The sequence below is a fragment of the Anguilla rostrata genome, chromosome 4 (genome assembly GCF_018555375.3).
Source record: "Anguilla rostrata isolate EN2019 chromosome 4, ASM1855537v3, whole genome shotgun sequence".
Classification (NCBI taxonomy): Eukaryota; Metazoa; Chordata; class Actinopteri; order Anguilliformes; family Anguillidae; genus Anguilla; species Anguilla rostrata.
In genome coordinates, this window is record NC_057936.1 from 65,856,898 (window position 1) to 65,875,654 (window position 18,757).

At 47.2% G+C, this 18,757-nt stretch overlaps 2 protein-coding genes and 1 long non-coding RNA gene across 13 annotated transcripts in view; 2 read left to right on the forward strand and 1 right to left on the reverse strand.

Annotated features, from left to right (window-relative positions):
* Nucleotides 1-300: 300 nt before the first annotated feature.
* Nucleotides 301-8,311, reverse strand: bmb (brambleberry). Its single transcript, XM_064334239.1, has 13 exons — nucleotides 8,162-8,311; nucleotides 7,305-7,553; nucleotides 6,545-6,673; nucleotides 6,093-6,278; nucleotides 5,779-6,001; nucleotides 5,405-5,521; nucleotides 4,921-5,100; nucleotides 4,300-4,506; nucleotides 3,722-3,869; nucleotides 3,257-3,315; nucleotides 3,000-3,130; nucleotides 1,589-1,686; nucleotides 301-1,271 (listed from the first exon to the last, which is right to left on the reverse strand). Exons 2-13 carry the CDS (start codon nucleotides 7,551-7,553, stop codon nucleotides 1,142-1,144), a joined length of 1,857 nt encoding a protein of 618 aa, XP_064190309.1. The 5' UTR covers nucleotides 8,162-8,311; the 3' UTR covers nucleotides 301-1,141.
* Nucleotides 2,300-18,757, forward strand: part of LOC135254260 (uncharacterized) — a 43,400-nt gene continuing 26,942 nt past the window's right edge. Inside the window, exon 1 of the long non-coding RNA XR_010329791.1 lies at nucleotides 2,300-2,419. This is a non-coding gene — a long non-coding RNA (uncharacterized LOC135254260). The remainder of the gene's footprint in view (nucleotides 2,420-18,757) is intronic.
* On the forward strand, nucleotides 7,546-18,039 carry pycr3 (pyrroline-5-carboxylate reductase 3). 11 transcript variants are annotated; one of them, XM_064334359.1, is made up of 10 exons: nucleotides 7,546-7,578; nucleotides 12,128-12,190; nucleotides 13,335-13,385; nucleotides 14,439-14,483; nucleotides 14,786-14,882; nucleotides 15,079-15,143; nucleotides 15,424-15,603; nucleotides 16,184-16,396; nucleotides 16,726-16,818; nucleotides 17,317-18,039. In XM_064334359.1, exons 1-10 carry the CDS (start codon nucleotides 7,561-7,563, stop codon nucleotides 17,497-17,499), a joined length of 1,008 nt encoding a protein of 335 aa, XP_064190429.1. In that variant the 5' UTR covers nucleotides 7,546-7,560; the 3' UTR covers nucleotides 17,500-18,039. The 11 variants fall into 11 exon arrangements, with proteins under 11 accessions (XP_064190429.1, XP_064190425.1, XP_064190428.1 ...); XM_064334355.1 differs by lacking the exon at nucleotides 7,546-7,578 and adding an exon at nucleotides 10,062-10,355; XM_064334356.1 differs by lacking the exon at nucleotides 7,546-7,578 and adding an exon at nucleotides 10,669-11,063.

Consider the following 18,757-nt stretch of genomic DNA (forward strand, 5'->3'; position numbering starts at 1 on the left):
AGCTTTAGGCCCAGATTCACCCATTTCCACACACACACACACACACACACACGTCACAATATAACTCCACATGTAGCAGCTTGGATTCTGCTCATGCTCTTTCTGGGACTAGATTACATTTTTATTTTTAGCAGAAGCTTTTCTCTGGAGCAACTTCCACAACTTTTTTTTATTTTTTAATAAACTCATTATCCATTATCCATAATAACTTAAATAATAAGTTCAGCTAAAATGGCTCTCTCTCTCATCAAGAGAGCATTTTCTCTTTTCTGATAATCTGGAGTAACGGACAGAATACAATTCAAGGTAAAATAATTTATTACAATGAATACGAATAAAAATGCGCAATATAAAAACAAAAGCACGGCCCTTAGGTAGCTAAAAACATTTGCGGCAGGCACGTTTATAAAATCAGAAATCTCACAAAACACATCGCTACATACTGAACACAAACAAACAAATATAAATCTATCCTTGCACTTACAGATTCTTTAACTTCTGACAGAAATATAACAGACAAACTGAGGCGGTTCAGAAAGGGGACATTTGAGTCTGCCCAACGGCAGTAGCGCTGATCTGGTCAGTTGACCTGGCCTGCAAATTAATCCCAACTGAAGGCCCATGTCTCTGTACAAACAGTAAAAACAGTGTAGTTAATAAAATTAGTTCGTAGAGGATAGTAAGTTAATTCACAGTCAGGCACGGAGTTCCCCTTGCCTTTGATCACAGACTCTTGTGACATCACAGACATTCCTTCCTGTCAAGTTCTCAGGGGTTGCAGCTATAGTCAACCCTGCCAGGCAAAGATCCCAGCACTCCACACAAACTCCTTCGAAAAGTTTAGGGGGTTTGGGTAAAAAACAGTATACGTATATATAAATAAATAAATAATACAATTACGTCCACAGAGGCACACGTGTAACGGTTCACCAATGTCTTCTATGTTAGTAACCAACCACATGACAGCAGCGTAAAGATGTGCACATAGACACACAGCTGATACCAGCCTTCGAAAGATCTGATCGCCCTGCAGGCAAACATTTTGGGCCATTTAGTGTCGCATTTTAGTCCCCAGTAACGCGGGGCAGTTCTGACGGGCAGAATAAAAGGGGTGTGGTCAGGAGGGGGGGGGGGGGTGGAGTCACATGGGGTTGTAGGAAGTGTAGCCTCCCTCGTGGATCCTGCAGTAGTCCTGGCCCAACAGCGCCCTCTTCTTGCAGGGAAGACCGGTCTTGGTGGTGCCGTGACAGAGCTGCCTGCCCGAGGCTGAGCTGAGTAGGACCACAGAGAAACCCACTGACCTTCATCATCATCATCATCATCGCTACCGTCAACACTAGTGCCATCATTATCCCCGTCAGCAACATCACCACTACTACTACCATCACCATCATCTTCATCACTACTATCAGAATCATTATTCTGAACATCATCATTACCTCCATCACCATCGCAATAATTATCCGTCATCATCATCCTCACCACTACCGCCATCGTCCTCACAATAGTTATCCTGTTTATCACCATCATCATCGTCAGCATAAACTGCAGTGTGGGGGTTCTGGGGCAGGGGGCGCCACAGGCTCACCTGTTGCTGGAGACGGACTGGTTTGGACTGGCGCTCCGCGAATCACCCGCCCCGTCGAGAGCAAGGCCCAGGTTCCTCTGGGGAATTCCCTCCAGAGCCTGCCAATCAGAGCACACCGTATTAAACCCTGAACCAATCAGGGTCCTCCATACAGATGAGCCATGATCCTCACAGATTTAACAATCACCCACTGTGCGTGTGCGAGAGAGAGAGACTGCGCATGTGTGTATGGGTTTGTGTGTGTGTGTGTGTGTGAGAGAGAGAGACTGCGCATGTGTGTATGGGTTTGTGTGTGTGTGTGAGAGAGAGAGACTGTGCATGTGTGTATGGGTTTGTGTGTGTGTGTGTGAGAGAGAGAGAGAGAGAGACTGCGCATGTGTGTATGGGTTTGTGTGTGTGTGTGTGAGAGAGAGAGAGAGAGACTGCGCATGTGTGTATGGGTTTGTGTGTGTGTGTGAGAGAGAGAGAGAGAGAGACTGCGCATGTGTGTATGTGTTTGTGTGTGTGTGTGTGTGAGAGAGAGAGAGAGACTGCGCATGTGTGTATGGGTTTGTGTGTGTGTGTGTGTGTGTGTGAGAGAGAGAGAGAGAGAGGGACTGCGCATGTGTGTATGGGTTTGTGTGTGTGTGTGTGTGAGAGAGAGACTGCACATGTGTGTATGGGTTTGTGTGTGTGTGTGTGTGTGTGTGTGTGTGAGAGAGAGACACTGCGCATGTGTGTATGGGTTTGTGTGTGTGTGTGTGTGTGTGAGAGAGAGAGAGAGACTGTGCATGTGTGTATGGGTTGTGTGTGTGTGAGAGAGAGAGAGAGAGAGAGAGAGACTGCGCATGTGTGTATGGGTTTGTGTGTGTGTGTGTGTGTGTGAGAGAGAGAGACTGTGCATGTGTGTATGGGTTTGTGTGTGTGTGTGTGTGTGTGTGTGAGAGAGAGAGAGAGACTGCGCATGTGTGTATGGGTTTGTGTGTGTGTGTGTGTGTGTGAGAGAGAGAGAGAGAGACTGTGCATGTGTGTATGGGTTTGTGTGTGTGTGTGTGAGAGAGAGAGAGAGACTGTGCATGTGTGTATGGGTTTGTGTGTGTGTGTGTGTGAGAGAGAGAGAGAGACTGCGCATGTGTGTATGGGTTTGTGTGTGTGTGTGAGAGAGAGAGAGAGAGACTGTGCATGTGTGTATGGGTTTGTGTGTGTGTGTGTGTGAGAGAGAGAGAGAGACTGCGCATGTGTGTATGGGTTTGTGTGTGTGTGTGTGAGAGAGAGAGACTGTGCATGTGTGTATGGGTTTGTGTGTGTGTGTGTGAGAGAGAGACTGTGCATGTGTGTATGGGTTTGTGTGTGTGTGTGTGTGTGCGTGCGTGAGAGAGAGAGACTGCATATGTGTATAGGTTTGTGTGTACGCAAACAGAACAGGGCCCACCCCTAGACCGCCACCAGGAAAACTAGGCCTGCTCTTAAGCCTGGGAGTGGAGTGGCTCAGAGTGCCCAGGACAGGAGGCAGAAATCGGGGATCCTCGATCCGAGTGAACTGAGGGGCCACACAGGGGTCATCTAAGAGAAACGGAGGCGGGGGTTAGAGGTCACATTTGTGAGCGGTGTCTGACACCACACCTCTTCAGGGGTCTGGATCACGACTGAACTGAACAGTCCATTTAAGAGGGTAGAGCTCAAACATACCAAATGCAAAACTATCCTGATCCAAGGGATCTGGCGCCATGACACCATCAAGCAGGTCGCTGAGAGAGAGAGAAAGTCATTTTCCTTTTTTAAACATGTAGTATAGTATACAACCATATTAGGGTTTAAAACATGTAATATAGCATACTACTATATGAAGGTTTAAAAATATAGAATACTACTATATGAAAGATTAAAGATCTAGTATGGTATACTACTCTATGAGGGTTTATCATGGAGTATATACCACTATCATCTGGGTTTAAAAATGTAGTACAGTATTATACTATTATAGTATTATAGTAGTATAATACTACTATATCGGTTTAACATGTAGTACAGGATACTACTGTAACGGGCTTGCCAACTCTCGAGCTTTTGGTGTAAGATGCACCGTCAAGCTCTGTCTCACACTACCCATCATGCAAAAAAAAACAAAAAACAAAAACCGCACGAATCGCTCACCGGTCAGGAGTGGAGGACCTCAGGCGGGGGCACTGGGACGGTCTGCCGCGGGGCACTGGGGTTTCTGTCGGGGGGAGGGGGGCAGACCTTGCCCCCTTCCCCCGGAGCCTGGAACAGCCCCACAAGAGCTGCTGCAGAAACCAGTGACCTGCAGACAGGACTGTCAGCTTAGCGCGTCATACTGTGTATGCACACACACACACACACTATACACCCCATACACCACACACCCCTTTGGAGAGTTCTTGGGAGTGTTTTTATTCCAGTTGTGTCGAAGTCAGTGATCTAGAACTCTGTTGCTTTCTATTACCAGTAGCCATTGTGACGTCAGCATTAGAATGTTCAGCTAAGAACATTCTAACCACACATTTGTGATCTCACACCTTAATGAGTTAAGCAAGCTGAACACAGATGGTCATCCAATCATCTGTCAGTTAAGATGAACCTTGTGTGCCCCACCCCCTCACCCAGAGACAGGGTGAGCAGCAGTAGGCTGAGGCTGGGCAGGTCCAGCCCCACCCCCGTGCATGCTCTGCCCCTCTGCATGCTCCGCCCCTTTGTATGCCCCACCCCCTCACCCAGAGACAGGGTGAGCAGCAGTAGGCTGAGGCTGGGCAGGTCCAGCGCAGGCTGCTGGTTGAGCTCTGCCAGGGCGTTGAGTGGCACGGTCACCAGCAGGGTGGCGCGGGAGAAGAAGGGGCAGTGCAGGAAGGAGAGGACCAGCGCCGCCAGCAGGAAGTACCCAGCATGCACTGCGCAGGTCCACAGCGCCGACAGGCTCAGGCCTGAGGGGAGAGAAAACGCTCCGGTAAATGACATGTATGCATGCGTGCACGCGCACACACACAAACGTACGCACACACACACACGCGCACACACACACACACACAGACAAACGTACGCATGCACGCACGCACACACACGCACACACACACACACAGACAAACGTACGCATGCACGCACACACACACAAGCACTTGCTTTTGGGTTTTGGGGGTTGGTGGTGTGTGCAGGATCTTTGCCATTATTTCACCTACAGTGCACCTGCGTGAAAGTGCACGTCTTCTAAAGCACAGCGAGACATTCATACCTGTGTGTGTAAGTGTCAAGGTGATGAGTACGCCTGTGTTAATGCATGAGTGTGTGTACGTGTGTGTGTGCGTGTGTGTGTGTGAACGCGTGCACGTGTATGCACGTACCTGCCTGTCCCAGGTACCTCTGTATGAGGTGCAGTCGGTCCTCCAGGCGGCTCTGCATGTTGTCCAGGTAGAGCAGCATGTATCCCAGGGTGCCGTTCATCCGCTCCAGCTTCCCCATCAGGTCAGAGTAGTACCGGGCCGTGCGGTTCTGATGCCGCAGGAACCCAGACAGGTTGTGTTCTGGTGGGGGGGGGGGAGCGGAGCAACTCATTCACCTGACCGTGAACTCAAGCGTTCAACCAAACTTTGACAGGTCACACACACACACACACACACCACACTCAGTCTACCTGCCGCATGCACACACACAAACAAACTCCAACACACATACACTAACAATCACACACACTAACACACTGACTAACACCCCCTAATGTACACACTACCACACACACACACACACACACACACACACACACACACTGCGCAAAGCTTTGGGCTGCAAACATCAGTATGCAAAATGCCGCTGATTCATGCATGGTACCGATTTTGCTGTAGATGTCCTGTGCTCGACCTCTGACCTCAGCCAGGTCATCCAGAATGGCCCTATGTCCCTCGTGCAGGTCTGACCCCTGACCTTTCAGCTGCTCGCTGACATTCTCTGCAATGAGGGAGAGGAAGACAGGATAAGAGTGAGAGAGAGACGGAGAGAGAGAAAGACAGAGACAGGACAACACTGGAATGCATGTAAGTACACGGAGCACTGTATGTGTGAGTAATATGGGGTATGACTGAGTTTATGGTGTTTGTGTGCACGTGTGTGTAAATGCATAAGTGTGTGTGTGTGTATAAATGTGTATGTGTGAGCGTTTATAAGAAGTGTGTGTGTGCGTGTGTGTATATATACACACATCTGACCCATTCTCTGTGTAATGCCCTGGATGAGCTGGGCCACCAGCTCCTGGCCGGAGGCGATGAGGGCCTTCTCCTGCCCCAGCCGTTGCAGGTTGGAGCTGATGGAGGTCTCCAGCTGGTCCTGGCCCTGCTGCAGCGCCCCCTGCTGTTCCTGCAGCGCACTGTGCCCCTGCAGCAGCTTCTCCAGAGAGGCCACCGTCAGCTCCCTCAGCTCCAGCTGGCCCTCCTGAACCCACCAGGAAGAGACCACTCAGCATTTCGCGATTAGCGAGGAAAGATAAACGTTCCCGGCACAAAGGACGGGGGGTCCCCCCTACCTTCAGGTCCTGCATGGCCTCCAGCTGACTGGTCGCCGTGGAGATGAGGGCGTTGACGGTCAGCTCTGCCTTGCGGCGGAAGTGCTGCTGGCGGGTGGCGTAGCACACGGAGCGCGCGCGGTTGCTCACGATGTGGTAGGCGTTCCACGTGTCCGAGTCCATGTCCGCAGTGCACTCCTTCAGGGTCTGGGGGGGGGGGGGTGACAATCTACAGGTCACATGGGGCTCATTCCAGTCCCTCATTTTATCCATCCTAGTCTCCCCTGCCCTCGCCTGACCTAGAAATTAAATCGAGGTGCGCCATCTTTTAAGGACACTACAACCCGTTAAATGCTCCTTGAAGGAGCTGGGTGCTAGGAGGCTCCCGAAGGACGCTTGAGCAAGGAAGCACGAGTGCATCAGATCCATTACAGATGATTATTTCCCCCACCCCCCCCTCCCCCAGGCCGTACCATTTCCTCAGTGCACGGGAAGGTTCTGCGGCCCTCCACCTCGGACTGGCAGTTGAACAGGACCACGCCCAGCTTGGCCAGCTGCTCCTCCGATAGGCCGCTGCAGGTGGACTTCAACTGGGCTACCACCTGCAGGACAGATGAGAGGCGTGGCTACAGGCGTGTCCACAAGAGTTCTGACACAAAATTGGCTTCTGCACATTGCACAGGTGGGTGCTGCTCCCTGGGAGAGACTGAGACCATTAGCAGATGCTACATATGCAATCGCTTATTATTATTACTATTACTATTATTATTATTATTATTCATCAATCTTGGCAGGAGGAGATTTATATTGATGCACAAAAGGGAAAAAACCAATTGTTTTTGGTCTGATCAAAACCAAATGTATGCCGTTAACAGCAAATATACTTGGGCTCAGGTCCGGGATATTTTGCATCCATATTCAAGCAAGGTTCGGGTATTGTTTATTTAAAGCTCAATTTGACTCGACTCGAATTTCATTCAGTGACATGGATTAGTATCTGGCCTTGGGTGTAATCCCGCGTGCGTCACGCGCGTGTCGACACTGTTGCTTGTGGAATGGATATACTGACTGCATTATGGAACGGAGACTTAACATTTATAAACCGCCTACTCTGGGAGCGTACATAAACCCGCGGGATTTGGGTCCAGCTGCGTCGGTAATACAGAGTAGCCTCTTGCAACACTCCACAATCCCTATTAGCACCTTCACTGTTTATATCGGCCATCTGGTTACCCGGTAGTGACAGGTATCCAGAGGGCTAAGCTCCATCGTCTTCGCCTCCGCCAGGAACTTCTCGTCCGCCACGCTCATCTCAAACGGGGGAGTGTATTCGTCTGGGCCCGGCGACGGAGGCGGCGGCGGGGGTGACTCGGTGCCTTTCCTCATCCAGGCGAAAAAGGCTGCCGCCGTCCCGCACCAGGAGCACAACGCAACGAGGACCACCAACCGGGCCGCCAGCCTGCCCGGACCCCTGTGTCCCATCTGAAAAATGGAAATAAATCAACGGGTAAATAGACTGGAGGATAAATCGATAGGCAGTCTAACAAAACTGCTCCTCTACTCCCTGCTGCGGTGGTATAATTTTTCACAATTCATAAGTAGTTCTTTTTCTACGTGCGTGTACTGTCATTTTAGAATTCCACTTCATCCTACAACTCAAGTGCGTCCTACACTGGCGTCCTACCTAAAAAGCCTTAAACAAACTCTGAAGCGCAAACGGATCTTATTTATGTGGGATTTTCAGGCCAATCCTCAACGAAATTATCAGCAAAATGAAAAATGTAAACAAAGAATGTCATTCAATTTCAGCTCAGCCCACACATGACAACTTCACAGCTGACGCCGCTGCTTTGCCCAGGCATGTTCGTGGAAAGACCAGCTTAGCCTACTAGCAATTTCCACAAGTCAGGCATTTACGTTGGATTCTTTCACAAGAAATAAAGCGTAGATTCATGCAATGTTCAACTTGTCTAGCAAGGTTTTATGCTATATGTTAAAGAACTATAATTGCCTCATGACAAACAGACTAAACTACTAAACGCATGCTTCAGACAATACGAAGTTGAGCAGACAACAAGGGATACACTAACCTTTAAGAAAACCGTAAAGTGTCTTGCAAGTTTTTCTTTTGTCTCGTTTTTGCCCCACACCGTAACATTCACCAGCAGAAACTATTGCCCCAGCTGACCAGCGTTTTTATTTTAATTTCGCCCCGGCTGTTTCCGAATATTTAAATACCCAGAACGCAGCCAATCAAAGAGGGCAGGAGGGGCCATAAAATGAAGCCGAGGAAGCAACGACAAACAGCCTGTGCTGCGCGCATGCGGACTATAAAAGCGCGTGCTGCCTTGCCCAACTGTAGAAACTCATTGGACAGGAGCAATACCTCGCAGAGATCGGGGCACCACTGAAGAGACCTAGAGCGGAGGTAAATTGCTGCAATTAATTTGACAGATTAGCCTACAGTTTTGTAATTATTACAATCGATTGGCTATGTTTAAGATGAACATTCTCGTTCAAGCATTTTGCGCCATAATTACACCTTATTTTTTGTCCATTATTCTGCTGGAACCCAATTGATTATTATTATTTTATTATTATTATTATTATTCCCTAAAACTGAATGGGCAGCAAAAGCCATAAATCCTAGGGCTATGAAACTTAATTCACACGCATTAGTAAGGTTGGGCGCTGATGTTGCTTTTTGAACTGCAGAGTGTGAATGCCTCATTACTATGGCAAGCCGTTTAAGCTTTTATTCAACTGGTTTTCAATAACAATAATTACATTTTAACTAGTTAAAATTGAAATTCTTTATCAGGGATTTAACTTTAACTAGTTATAATTCAAGCTTTTCCCCATTCATTTGAATGGGACCTTTCATTTCTGATATCAACAGTTTAATTTTTATATATCAAGAATTTTAACTAGTTACAATTTAATTCATGATATCAGAAATTGGTATTTTAGCTAGTTGAAATTATATTGTTGATATCAATAATTGATTTTATGATCAGAAATTGGTATTTAACTGGGTCAAATTCCAACTCTCATTGAAATGAATGAAAAAAACTTTTTAAATCTCACTAATTAAAACAGATTTTCCGATATCAAGAATTGGCATTTTAACTAGTTAAAATTTAATTTCCGATATCAATAATATGCATTTTAACTGGTTAAAATCGCATTTCTGATATCAGAAATACACATTATAACTAGTCACAATTGAATTTCTGATATCAAGAATTTGCATTCTAGCTAGTTAGAACTGAATTTGTGATATCCTCTAGAAATGAATTAAAGCTAAAACGGCTTGCCATACATTACCCACCACTGTACAGCTGCTGTATCAAAAGTATCCTTCCTAGCCGCTTCAGGAAATCGCAACAATTAATGCAAATTCAACCAAACTCCGCAATATTTGCGGGGGCTTGCAATTTTGCAAAATTCCCGCGATTTCTAGGATGTCCAAATCCAGAGCCCTATATGTGCGTTAATGCATATTAAAAAATACGTAGCAAAATGCATCTGTAGGGGCTGCAGTCATAAAGAAATTATGGTTAGGGAACGTAATCATAAGTGCTTATCTGTCACAGGAGTCTTCAGTAACGTTGAATGGTGTTCCATTTTGTGAATAAATTTGTTCTCTGATGAAACAATATCTTTGTTGGCAGACGGCTCCTTCGGACAATCTCTGTTATCAACACTGCTATCTAGCATAATTAGGAAGCATAGCCTAGCCCGACCTTGTTACTTGTTGCTCCGCTGGGACAGACCGTTCATCACTGCCTACTGGTTTACTCCAAAATTAAATTCGGAAACTTTGTATTAAATAACTCCTCGTTTACAGTTAGCACAAAATTACATTACAAATTTACAATTTGGTAGTCTAATTCTCATAATAAGACCACATTTCCCATGAACCCCAATCGTCGCACTTACCTGCGTCAGTCAAATCAAAACAACTAACGTGACACGTAAACACATCGCGCACTCAGGTGAAATTACACAATGAAGAAAGCGAACCCCTCTCATTTGCCAACGAAAATAACTGCAAAAGACCGTGCAAAACAATTTCCAAATGTTTTACACGAAAGTGAAGGCAAACTATTTTGCACTCCGTGCAACATTGTGATGGAACACAAACGGAAATCGTCACTGGACAGCCACTTTTCTACCGCGAAACATTTGAAAATGGTTTTAATGCCCCAACATCGACATAGACGAATCACCGTAACCGAAGCGACAATATCGAAATCAGTGGCGAGTTCTGAAAGTATCAAGGTGAGTAGCCTACAGTCTTTCGTCCACTTTGATGGAGGCAGACTGAAAGGACACTCATCAACCCCTATTTATTTATTTATTTTCTATATAACGATGCCTGACTGGTCATATGATTTGGGCTCCTGACCTAATAGCTAAAAGCAAAAGCGGTATTTTTTATGCTATTAAATTGGCAAAGACCTCGGAATTTGAATTTACCGCCAGTCAAATTAGAGGGGCTGCTTTCACCAAAAAGGGGCGGGGGCATGACGTAAAGGCAAAGTAGCCTACCCGGTTGTGCCATTAGACGTGTGTATGGTTGTGCTGCTCTCATCTATAGTAGTACGGTTTCCGGTTTTTTTTCTCTTCGATTTCGTTTCGCGGCAAAACAACATCCCGTTAACTTAGAGTTGAAATCGAACAAACTAACGTCTGCTAGCTTCTGTTTGATGCGATATCCGTGTAATAATGAGGTGCATTGTACCCGGTTGTTATAATGCCCCCCTTAAACTTGCCTTGAAAGCACATTTTCATAGTTTTCCACGCGATGCAACTTTGTGCCAGACATGGATAGATGTAATCAGACACCCCAACATAACAGCCGAAGAAGTTCGCAAACGAGGACTAAGGGTATGCAGCGACCACTTTGAAGACACCGACTACCAAGGCGACCGTCTGAAGCGTGGAACTGTGCCCACCGTTTTCCCATGGTCGGTCGAACCGCTCGAGGTATACTAAAGCGGGCTGGCTAACGCTATCGTGTCTGTCTGATACATAGGATGTCTACGGTAACAGTTAGACAGCTTGCTAACTGTTGTCGCGCAATGATATGCATCCTCGAGTTCGACACTAAACTGCCTGGCTCTACTTCCTGCATTTGTAAAGGAAAGCAACGAAACAGACGTAACATTAACATGATGAAATAACTAATCGAAAAATGAAGGGCGACACATTAATTAGAAGGACAATATCAGTCATGAGCAGCAGGGACGTGTGTTTATAGTGAGTCTAACGTGGAGTTTGATGTTGAATGGGCTGCTATTGGATGGGGGTTTGCTTACATGGGTATCAAATATCTAAATATTGAAGCAAGCAGCCTAAAAACTGTATGGGGTGCACACAAAAGCCCGGGTAGGTGTAAAAATGACCCCAGAAGTGTTATAAAGTGAAATTCCCCTTTAAAACAGTATTATAAATTATGTTGTGCTGTACGTCCAATGGTATAGATCAGTGTTGCACTTCCACAGTCAAGTTTCAGAATACCATCGGGAAAGTTTTTGTTTCCCCTCTCTCTATATCCCCCTTTAAAAGATCCCCCATTATTCACTTGACTGGGAGCTCCAACGTTTTGCAGTCAACATGCGCAGATACCGATGTACTTCCGGAGCTCCACGAGCGATCTGAAAGCGCGCTGGCAGTCCTATCTAGTATGGTGTGCCTGTCTATGGTGAGCTATAGTTTTCGTTTCGTTATCAAGCCTCCGTTTGCAGGCAACCATGCCGAATTTACCCCGGGCGTGTGCCGTGCCTGGATGCGCGAACATAAAGGGTAAAGTCGAGGGTAACCTTACGGTGTCATTATTTCAGTTTCCTAAGAATGTTGCAATTCAGAAGAAATGGGTGGCGTTCTTGAAAAGTTGTGGCTATACTGGCGTGATCAGTGCAAACACTCGCTTGTGCAGTGACCATTTCCAAAAACCGGACAGCTTTCAAAATTATAACCAGAGGCTTCTTGGCTTGGCCAAATTACTGAAACTTGTTGCCGGGGCTGTTCCCTCTGTACCCCCTGTCCAGGACCATTCTCTTTCTCCTCCGACGACATCAGTGGCAAACGAGCCGACGAGCCTGCTCGAACATGTAAGTTGCTCTTTGTTAAATTAACAAGCTTGAATTCTGGCTATAGCCTCGACCGCCAGTTTACAGAAGTACCTCAGATATCCGAACCTCGGGGATCTGAAAAGTCCGGTCAACCGAGCAGGGTGTGAAACCGGAAGTATACCTGGAAGCATAACATCGATAAAAAATGACGAGCCCAGAACGAACACGAGTAACTTGGAAACATCATAATTAGACGAGGGATATAGTTTGACAGCTGTTGGTGAAGAATACAACACAGAAAAGTAGCCGTTTTTACATTAAAAAAGGACCAGGACAAAATTATCGATAAACAGTTTGCAGAAGAGGCAAAACACAGTTACTCACTGCAGAAAGGTGTTCACTTTAGTGTTGCAAAGCGTCCGACAGACCTTTGGCCTGGGGTAAGCACACAGTCATGGTCTCGTGGCTAATGTCTCATCGTGTGACCACTAAGTCTTAAAATGTAAGTTAATGTGTGGTTGCATGGGTTGGCCCTGGTGCCTGGTTGACTTCAGCTGGTGGCTCGTTATGTTGTCGGTTTTCTTAGCGTCATTAGTGAGCGCATTTTTTTCTCCAGATTGAGCTGAGAAATTAACGTTAGTGTGTCTTCCAATCCCCTCGCTTCGTAAATCAGCTGAGTTCACTTGTTTAAAAGTCATGTTCTTTGATTCACTTTCTGTTCTGTACGCCGTTTATACATTTGGAGAAAAGTCTTTTGTGTAACATCACGAACACGTTTACAAGTAATGGCTGCATAGAGACTGTAAAACCAAAGGACTAACCTTGCAGTTGGAGCGTTGCGTGCAGCTTTTGTACATTTGCTCAGCAAACCCCGGGCTAAACTACAGTTGTCCAGCTACAACACGCGTGTCCGGAGAGCATTGACCGGAGCTGGTCCGGAATTAAGGGTTGAGAGTTGTCATTAAAAAAAAAGAAATAACGGAGGGAAATCAATTCGCTGGTTAGTTGCATTATATTCGCCTATTTTTTTATATGTGCATGTGAGGGTTGGATACTTGTTAACAAAGGAGTTAAGTTATTTCGTTTGAAAGCATTTTCATGTGTCTTGCGAGACCCGTATGTGTCAGAATTTTGCGAGCGTTTTGGATTATACAATTAATTTATCGCTTCATTTCTTGCGCAGATTACAAAAGACTCTACAGGCAAGATTGACACAGTCACTATAAAATCGGAGGTAAGTGACACGTACGAGAACGCACTTTATGTATTGTGGCCAACTTGTAGAGCTCGGTAAGGGTGGCTATAGCTAAGATTGACTTGAGCTTAAAAATGCTGTATGCTTTTTGCGGACTATTCACGATCTACTCTGATCGTTCCAAACCACAAAAAAAACAAAACAAAGTATAGGTATTTTTGCAAAAAGGATCAGCCGATAGCAACGTGATGTTAGGACGTCATTCGGGACCCAGTTTTTTATTTTTTCTAGCTTGTTTAGCGTGAAGCAAAATTAAGAAATTGCGGGCCACTGTACTTCCTATCTCTTATAAAGCCACTTACACGGGGACATTAATAATGAAAGCATGTTGGTATATAAATTAAAGCAGAGGTTCTCAAACTAGATCCTGGGGGATTGCTGTGCATGTTGGGCTTTGTTGTCACAAGTCTCTCAATTAAGGTTATTGAACAAATAATACATGCATTTAAATTGCACAAATGAACAAAATGCAGGTTTGGCTCATTGTTGTTTAATTATTTTTTTTTAAAGTCTTAATTATCTTCCAGATAGTTAGTTTTAGTGGCCAAGTGTGCAGACTTTCACCAGTCAGGAGCCTGTCGATTCACCTTTAATTAGTCTTTAATTAGATTTGTTAAATAATTTTGTTACCTCTATTTAGTCTTTTGCAATACAGCACAATGTGAACATGTTTTCATGGCATACATGGGTTTTCTGACAGACTGGCTTGAGAGGGTAAATGATCCCTCTAAGCATGAAAATAATCTGATTAAGAAAATGAAACGCTGGTTAAAACTCTGGATTTGCAGTTGTGCTTGGGACAGAAACCAGGATTCGTAGGTGGTCCTGAGGTCTGGGTTTGAGACCCATGGTGTTAAAGGCTAAGCATTTTTATTTATTTGATCCTTTTAGCTCCACTGTTGGATTGTGAGGGAGGAGGGTCTTGGGACTGAGAAGTTAATTTACCCAGGCGCGCCCCTGAAGAAGCATTTTGTTTGCAAACGTGCGGCCACGTCGTTAATAATAAAAACCTCTCTCCCATCCGCGTTGCAGGTGCTTTCAGATCCTGGAGGCAAAATGAACAAAGTGTCCACTCAGGTAAGCACCCCTGTTAGAATGCGTTGTCGTCCCCCACCCCCCCCCCCCCCCCACCCCCTCAGCCCAATTCCAAATCTTTGAAACCAGTATCCTCTTCAACGCCCCAAAAAAATGCACTGCTGTACAGCTTGGTTTGTTGGCCGTTCCCTGGGGTGGTGTGGGCGTCCCTGTTTGAAATAACTTTAGCCATATCGACAGCGCTGTTTAGGGAGGAGGTCTTGTGCTGTGCAGCTTGGTGAGCGCTGTAATGCAGCGTGCTTCGGCGGGGGGGTCTGACCGCGGCGACTGTCCTCCTGTTTCAGTGCAAAACGGAGCAGCGGTGCTCAGCCGACGTGCCGATCGGCTTCGTCGGCGCGGGGAACATGGCCTTCGGGATAACCCAGGGGATCCTGATGTCAGGTATCCGGTCCTGCCCTCAGTTTTCGTGAAGGTGAACATTAAACGTGCGTGTGAGGCAAAGATCGGGTAGCTTCCGGTGGAGTGTTTATTCGCTGAAAAGCGTTCATAAAAAATGATAAACAGTTGGGAAGTGATCCGTGTGTCGGTGGTCTGTGGTGGGCGCTTGTGTTTTTAACTCCGCCCACTTTCCTTTCAGGGGAGGTCAGTGCTGAAAATGTGAGAGTGAGCGCCCCATCCTCCAACAACCTGGGCCGCTTTCGGGTACGCCAGTCTGGTCAAGATAACAGGGCTAATGCAGTAGTTAAGGGCAGAATCTGGCAGGAAGTCCAGATAGGGAATTTCTCTACTGTCCCCCAATGACAGGGCTAATGCAGTAGTTAAGAGCATAAATCTGGCAGGAAGTCCAGATGGGACTTTCCCTCCTGTGCCCCAATGACAGGGATAATGCAGTAGTTAAGAGCAGAATTTGGCAGGAAGTCCGGATGTGGGGGGGTCCCACACACCCCTTGTCACTAAGGCCAGGCCTGTCTCTCCGCTGCAGGAAATGGGCGTGGGCATCACTCACTCCAACACGGAGGTGGTCTCCTCGTCTCGCCTGGTCTTCCTGGCGGTGAAGCCCCACCTGGTCCCAGGTGTCCTCCAGGAGATCGCCTCTCATGTCACTCGGGAGCATATCGTCGTCTCCGTGGCAGCAGGTGTCACCGTAGCGACGGTAGAAGCGGTAAGAGCCCGTGTTTCCTGTTGGTCCGTCTGTCCGTCTCTGTCTCTTGTCCAATTTGAAGGGGTAAGACCTGGAGGTTCACAAAGCTTACGAAACAAATCCCATAAGCAAAGCACACAAGCCCTCTGGCCGTTTCAGATTTTCATCCTTTTCCTTTACCGACGGTAAAGAAGCTGCAGCACGCGCTTGGTGTAATGTCTAACACTATTCTGATTTCTCCTAGTTGAGGATTTCTAGAGGGAGGTCCCTGTTTTCCCCGTTCATCTTTGTATGCTGTTAATATAGTACAGGTATAATCATTTATAATCTGCTCTTAATAGCATCACTAGAAAAAGAGTTCACCATAGTGTTTAGCTCACAAGTCATATCGCAACCACAGCATCTAGCTCTATAATTTCAGTATATTTTGTCCAAGTCAGGCTGTCCTGTATTTTCCCACAATTAAGCTTTTCCTCAGAAGCTTATTCACATCATAGACAGACTTTGCAAAGAACTGTGGGAAAGTCTGATTTAAATTTATTAATTTATGTTTTTGTGCATTTTTCGGCTAACGGGACCCGCTGTGCTCCTCCCTCCTCAGCTCCTCCCACCGGACTCTGTCGTTCTCCGGCTCATGCCGAACCTTCCCTGCCTGGTCCAGGAGGGGGCGCTGCTGTTCGCCCGCGGCTCCAAGGCCCGGCCCGAGCACGGGGCGCTCCTCAGGGACCTGCTGGCCCCCTGCGGGCTGGTGGAGGAGGGGCCAGAGTCGTGGATCGACGCCCACACCGGGCTAAGTGGCAGTGGGGTGGCTTTTGTGAGTCACGCACGCACGCACGCACACACACACACACACACACGCACACATGCACACACGCACACACACACGCACGCGCGCACACACACACGCACGCACGCACACACACACATGCACACACACACACACACATGCACACACACACACACACACACACACGCACACATGCATGCAGACTGTTTTGTGCCATGAGATTGGGATTAGAATGCTCCCGTTGAATTGCATACCATCAGATAGGCATTTGAATTTTACATTCTTGTTGTGTGTTATCTGGTGTCTGCAGGTGTGCCTGTTTGTGGAGGCGTTATCAGTGTTGTGTGTGTCTGCAGGTGTACCTGTTTGCGGAGGCGTTGGCTGAGGGCGGGGTGAAGATGGGCATGCCCAGTGCTCTTGCACACCGTATCGCTGCTCAAACAGTCCTGGTATGTTACTGCAGTCGTCGACATGGCGTGCGTGCGTGCGCGTGTGTGTTATGAAATGCTTCAGTGCTTTAGTGTGCAGTGCCTGTGAGTCTATTGTGCTGTGAATATTTACACTTGTGTGATAAGTTGTGTTTGTGTGTGTGTGAGAGAAGTGTGAGCTAGCATGTGTGATTATTGTGTGTGTGTGTGAAGAGTGAGCTAGCATGTGTGGTTATTTTGTGTGTGTGTGAAGAGTGAGCTAGCATGTGTGATTAGTTGTGTAAGTACGAGCTAGTATATGCCATTAGTGTTGTCAGTCTAAGCTAGAATTTGTGTGTGCTTGTGTGTGTGTGTGCGCGTGTGCATGTGTGCATGAGAGCTAGTGTGTGCGATTAGCGTTGTCAGCATGAGCTAGCATTTGTGATTACCTGTGTGTGTGTGTGTGTGTGCGCGCCAGAATGTGCGATTAGCGTTGCCAGTGTAACCTGGCTGGTGCTTGTTTCCATGGCGATGTGGCAGGGTGCTGGGCGGCTGCTGCGGGACTCTGGGAAGCACCCAGCCCAGCTGCGCGCGGACGTCTGCACCCCCGGGGGCACCACCATCTTCGGGCTCCACGAGTTGGAGAGGGGGGGCGTGCGGGCCGCCACCATGGGGGCCGTGGAGGCTGCTACAGAGCGGGCGAGGGAGCTGGGCAGGAAGTGAGGTGCCGGGGAGCGGATTACATCGGGGACTGGAGAACGCGGCCTTTGAAAACCGCGCCCCTTTCGGACGGCGAGCGACGGCACAGGAAACGGCGCTTTTAAGACTGGAATCGTTGAAATGTTCCGTCACACCAGTTTACTTGCATGCGATTTTGTACGGTGCGTATTCTGAAAATAAGTCTGTGAGATGTGAAGGAGGAACAAAAGACACTAGTTTCGACCCCACACAGGGGTCATAGCATAGTTTTCTGATCTATTACTTCCTTTCTGGTTCATTTCCTGACTTGAATTGACATTGATTATAGAGCACTGCCATGTTGTATGTGGCAAAGAATTTAATGACATGTCTACTTGGGGGGGAAAAAAAGCAATGGTAAACATTTCTCATGTTTTTTCATAAATTTAACATTAAATTTTTCACAACCGCTTGTCCCGAAGCCACATCTGTGTTCTTTGGTCTTAAGAGGGGGGGAAACCCCGGGTATGTGTTTTATATGTACCATTCTGGAATAAAAAATAATGAAATAAAAGATGAGAATGCTCACTGACTCCCCTTTCTCGAGCAAGCGAAGCGACTGAAACAGTGTCCTTGCGCTCGGCGATTACCCGTTCACCTGCCATCGGAATTCTTCCGGTTGCCGGCGAGCTCGCGCCAGTGGACGGAATTCCAGCGGTGAGGAACGTGTTGCGCGAACGACTCGAAAGCTTCAAGACCGCAGGCGGCCCACCTGTGGACGACGTGGGCTGTTGCACGTCTCTCCAGTGAGACTCCCGACAGCACCAGAAGAACTACAAGCACACGCAGAGACACGCGCTCTCTCGCTCGGTGGCCACTGTCAGGCACGCCTTGCTGACCGTGTGTGTTCCTTCACCTCAGGTCAGCATTTTTCGAGCGGACACTTTTCAGCAGGATAATGCGTCGCAAAGCACGCATCGCTTTAAGCTGGTTCTACTCCGATGGCCTGCACGGTCCCCGGATCTCAATCCAATAAAGCGACTTTGGGTTGGGGGAGAACGGGAGGTTCACAGCATAAATGCGTTGCCAAAAAAAAAAAAAAATTGCAGGAACACGACTAATGCCATTGAGTCAGCATGGAGCAAAATCCCAAATGAATGTTTCCTGCCCCTTTCTGAATCTGGAGGCAAAATGGAGTCCTATTTGGTACTATATAGGTGTACCTAATAAAGTGGCCACTGAGTGTATATATACCATGTTTTGGCAGTATGAAAAATGAAGACGGAATAGCTGTCTGTTTGGA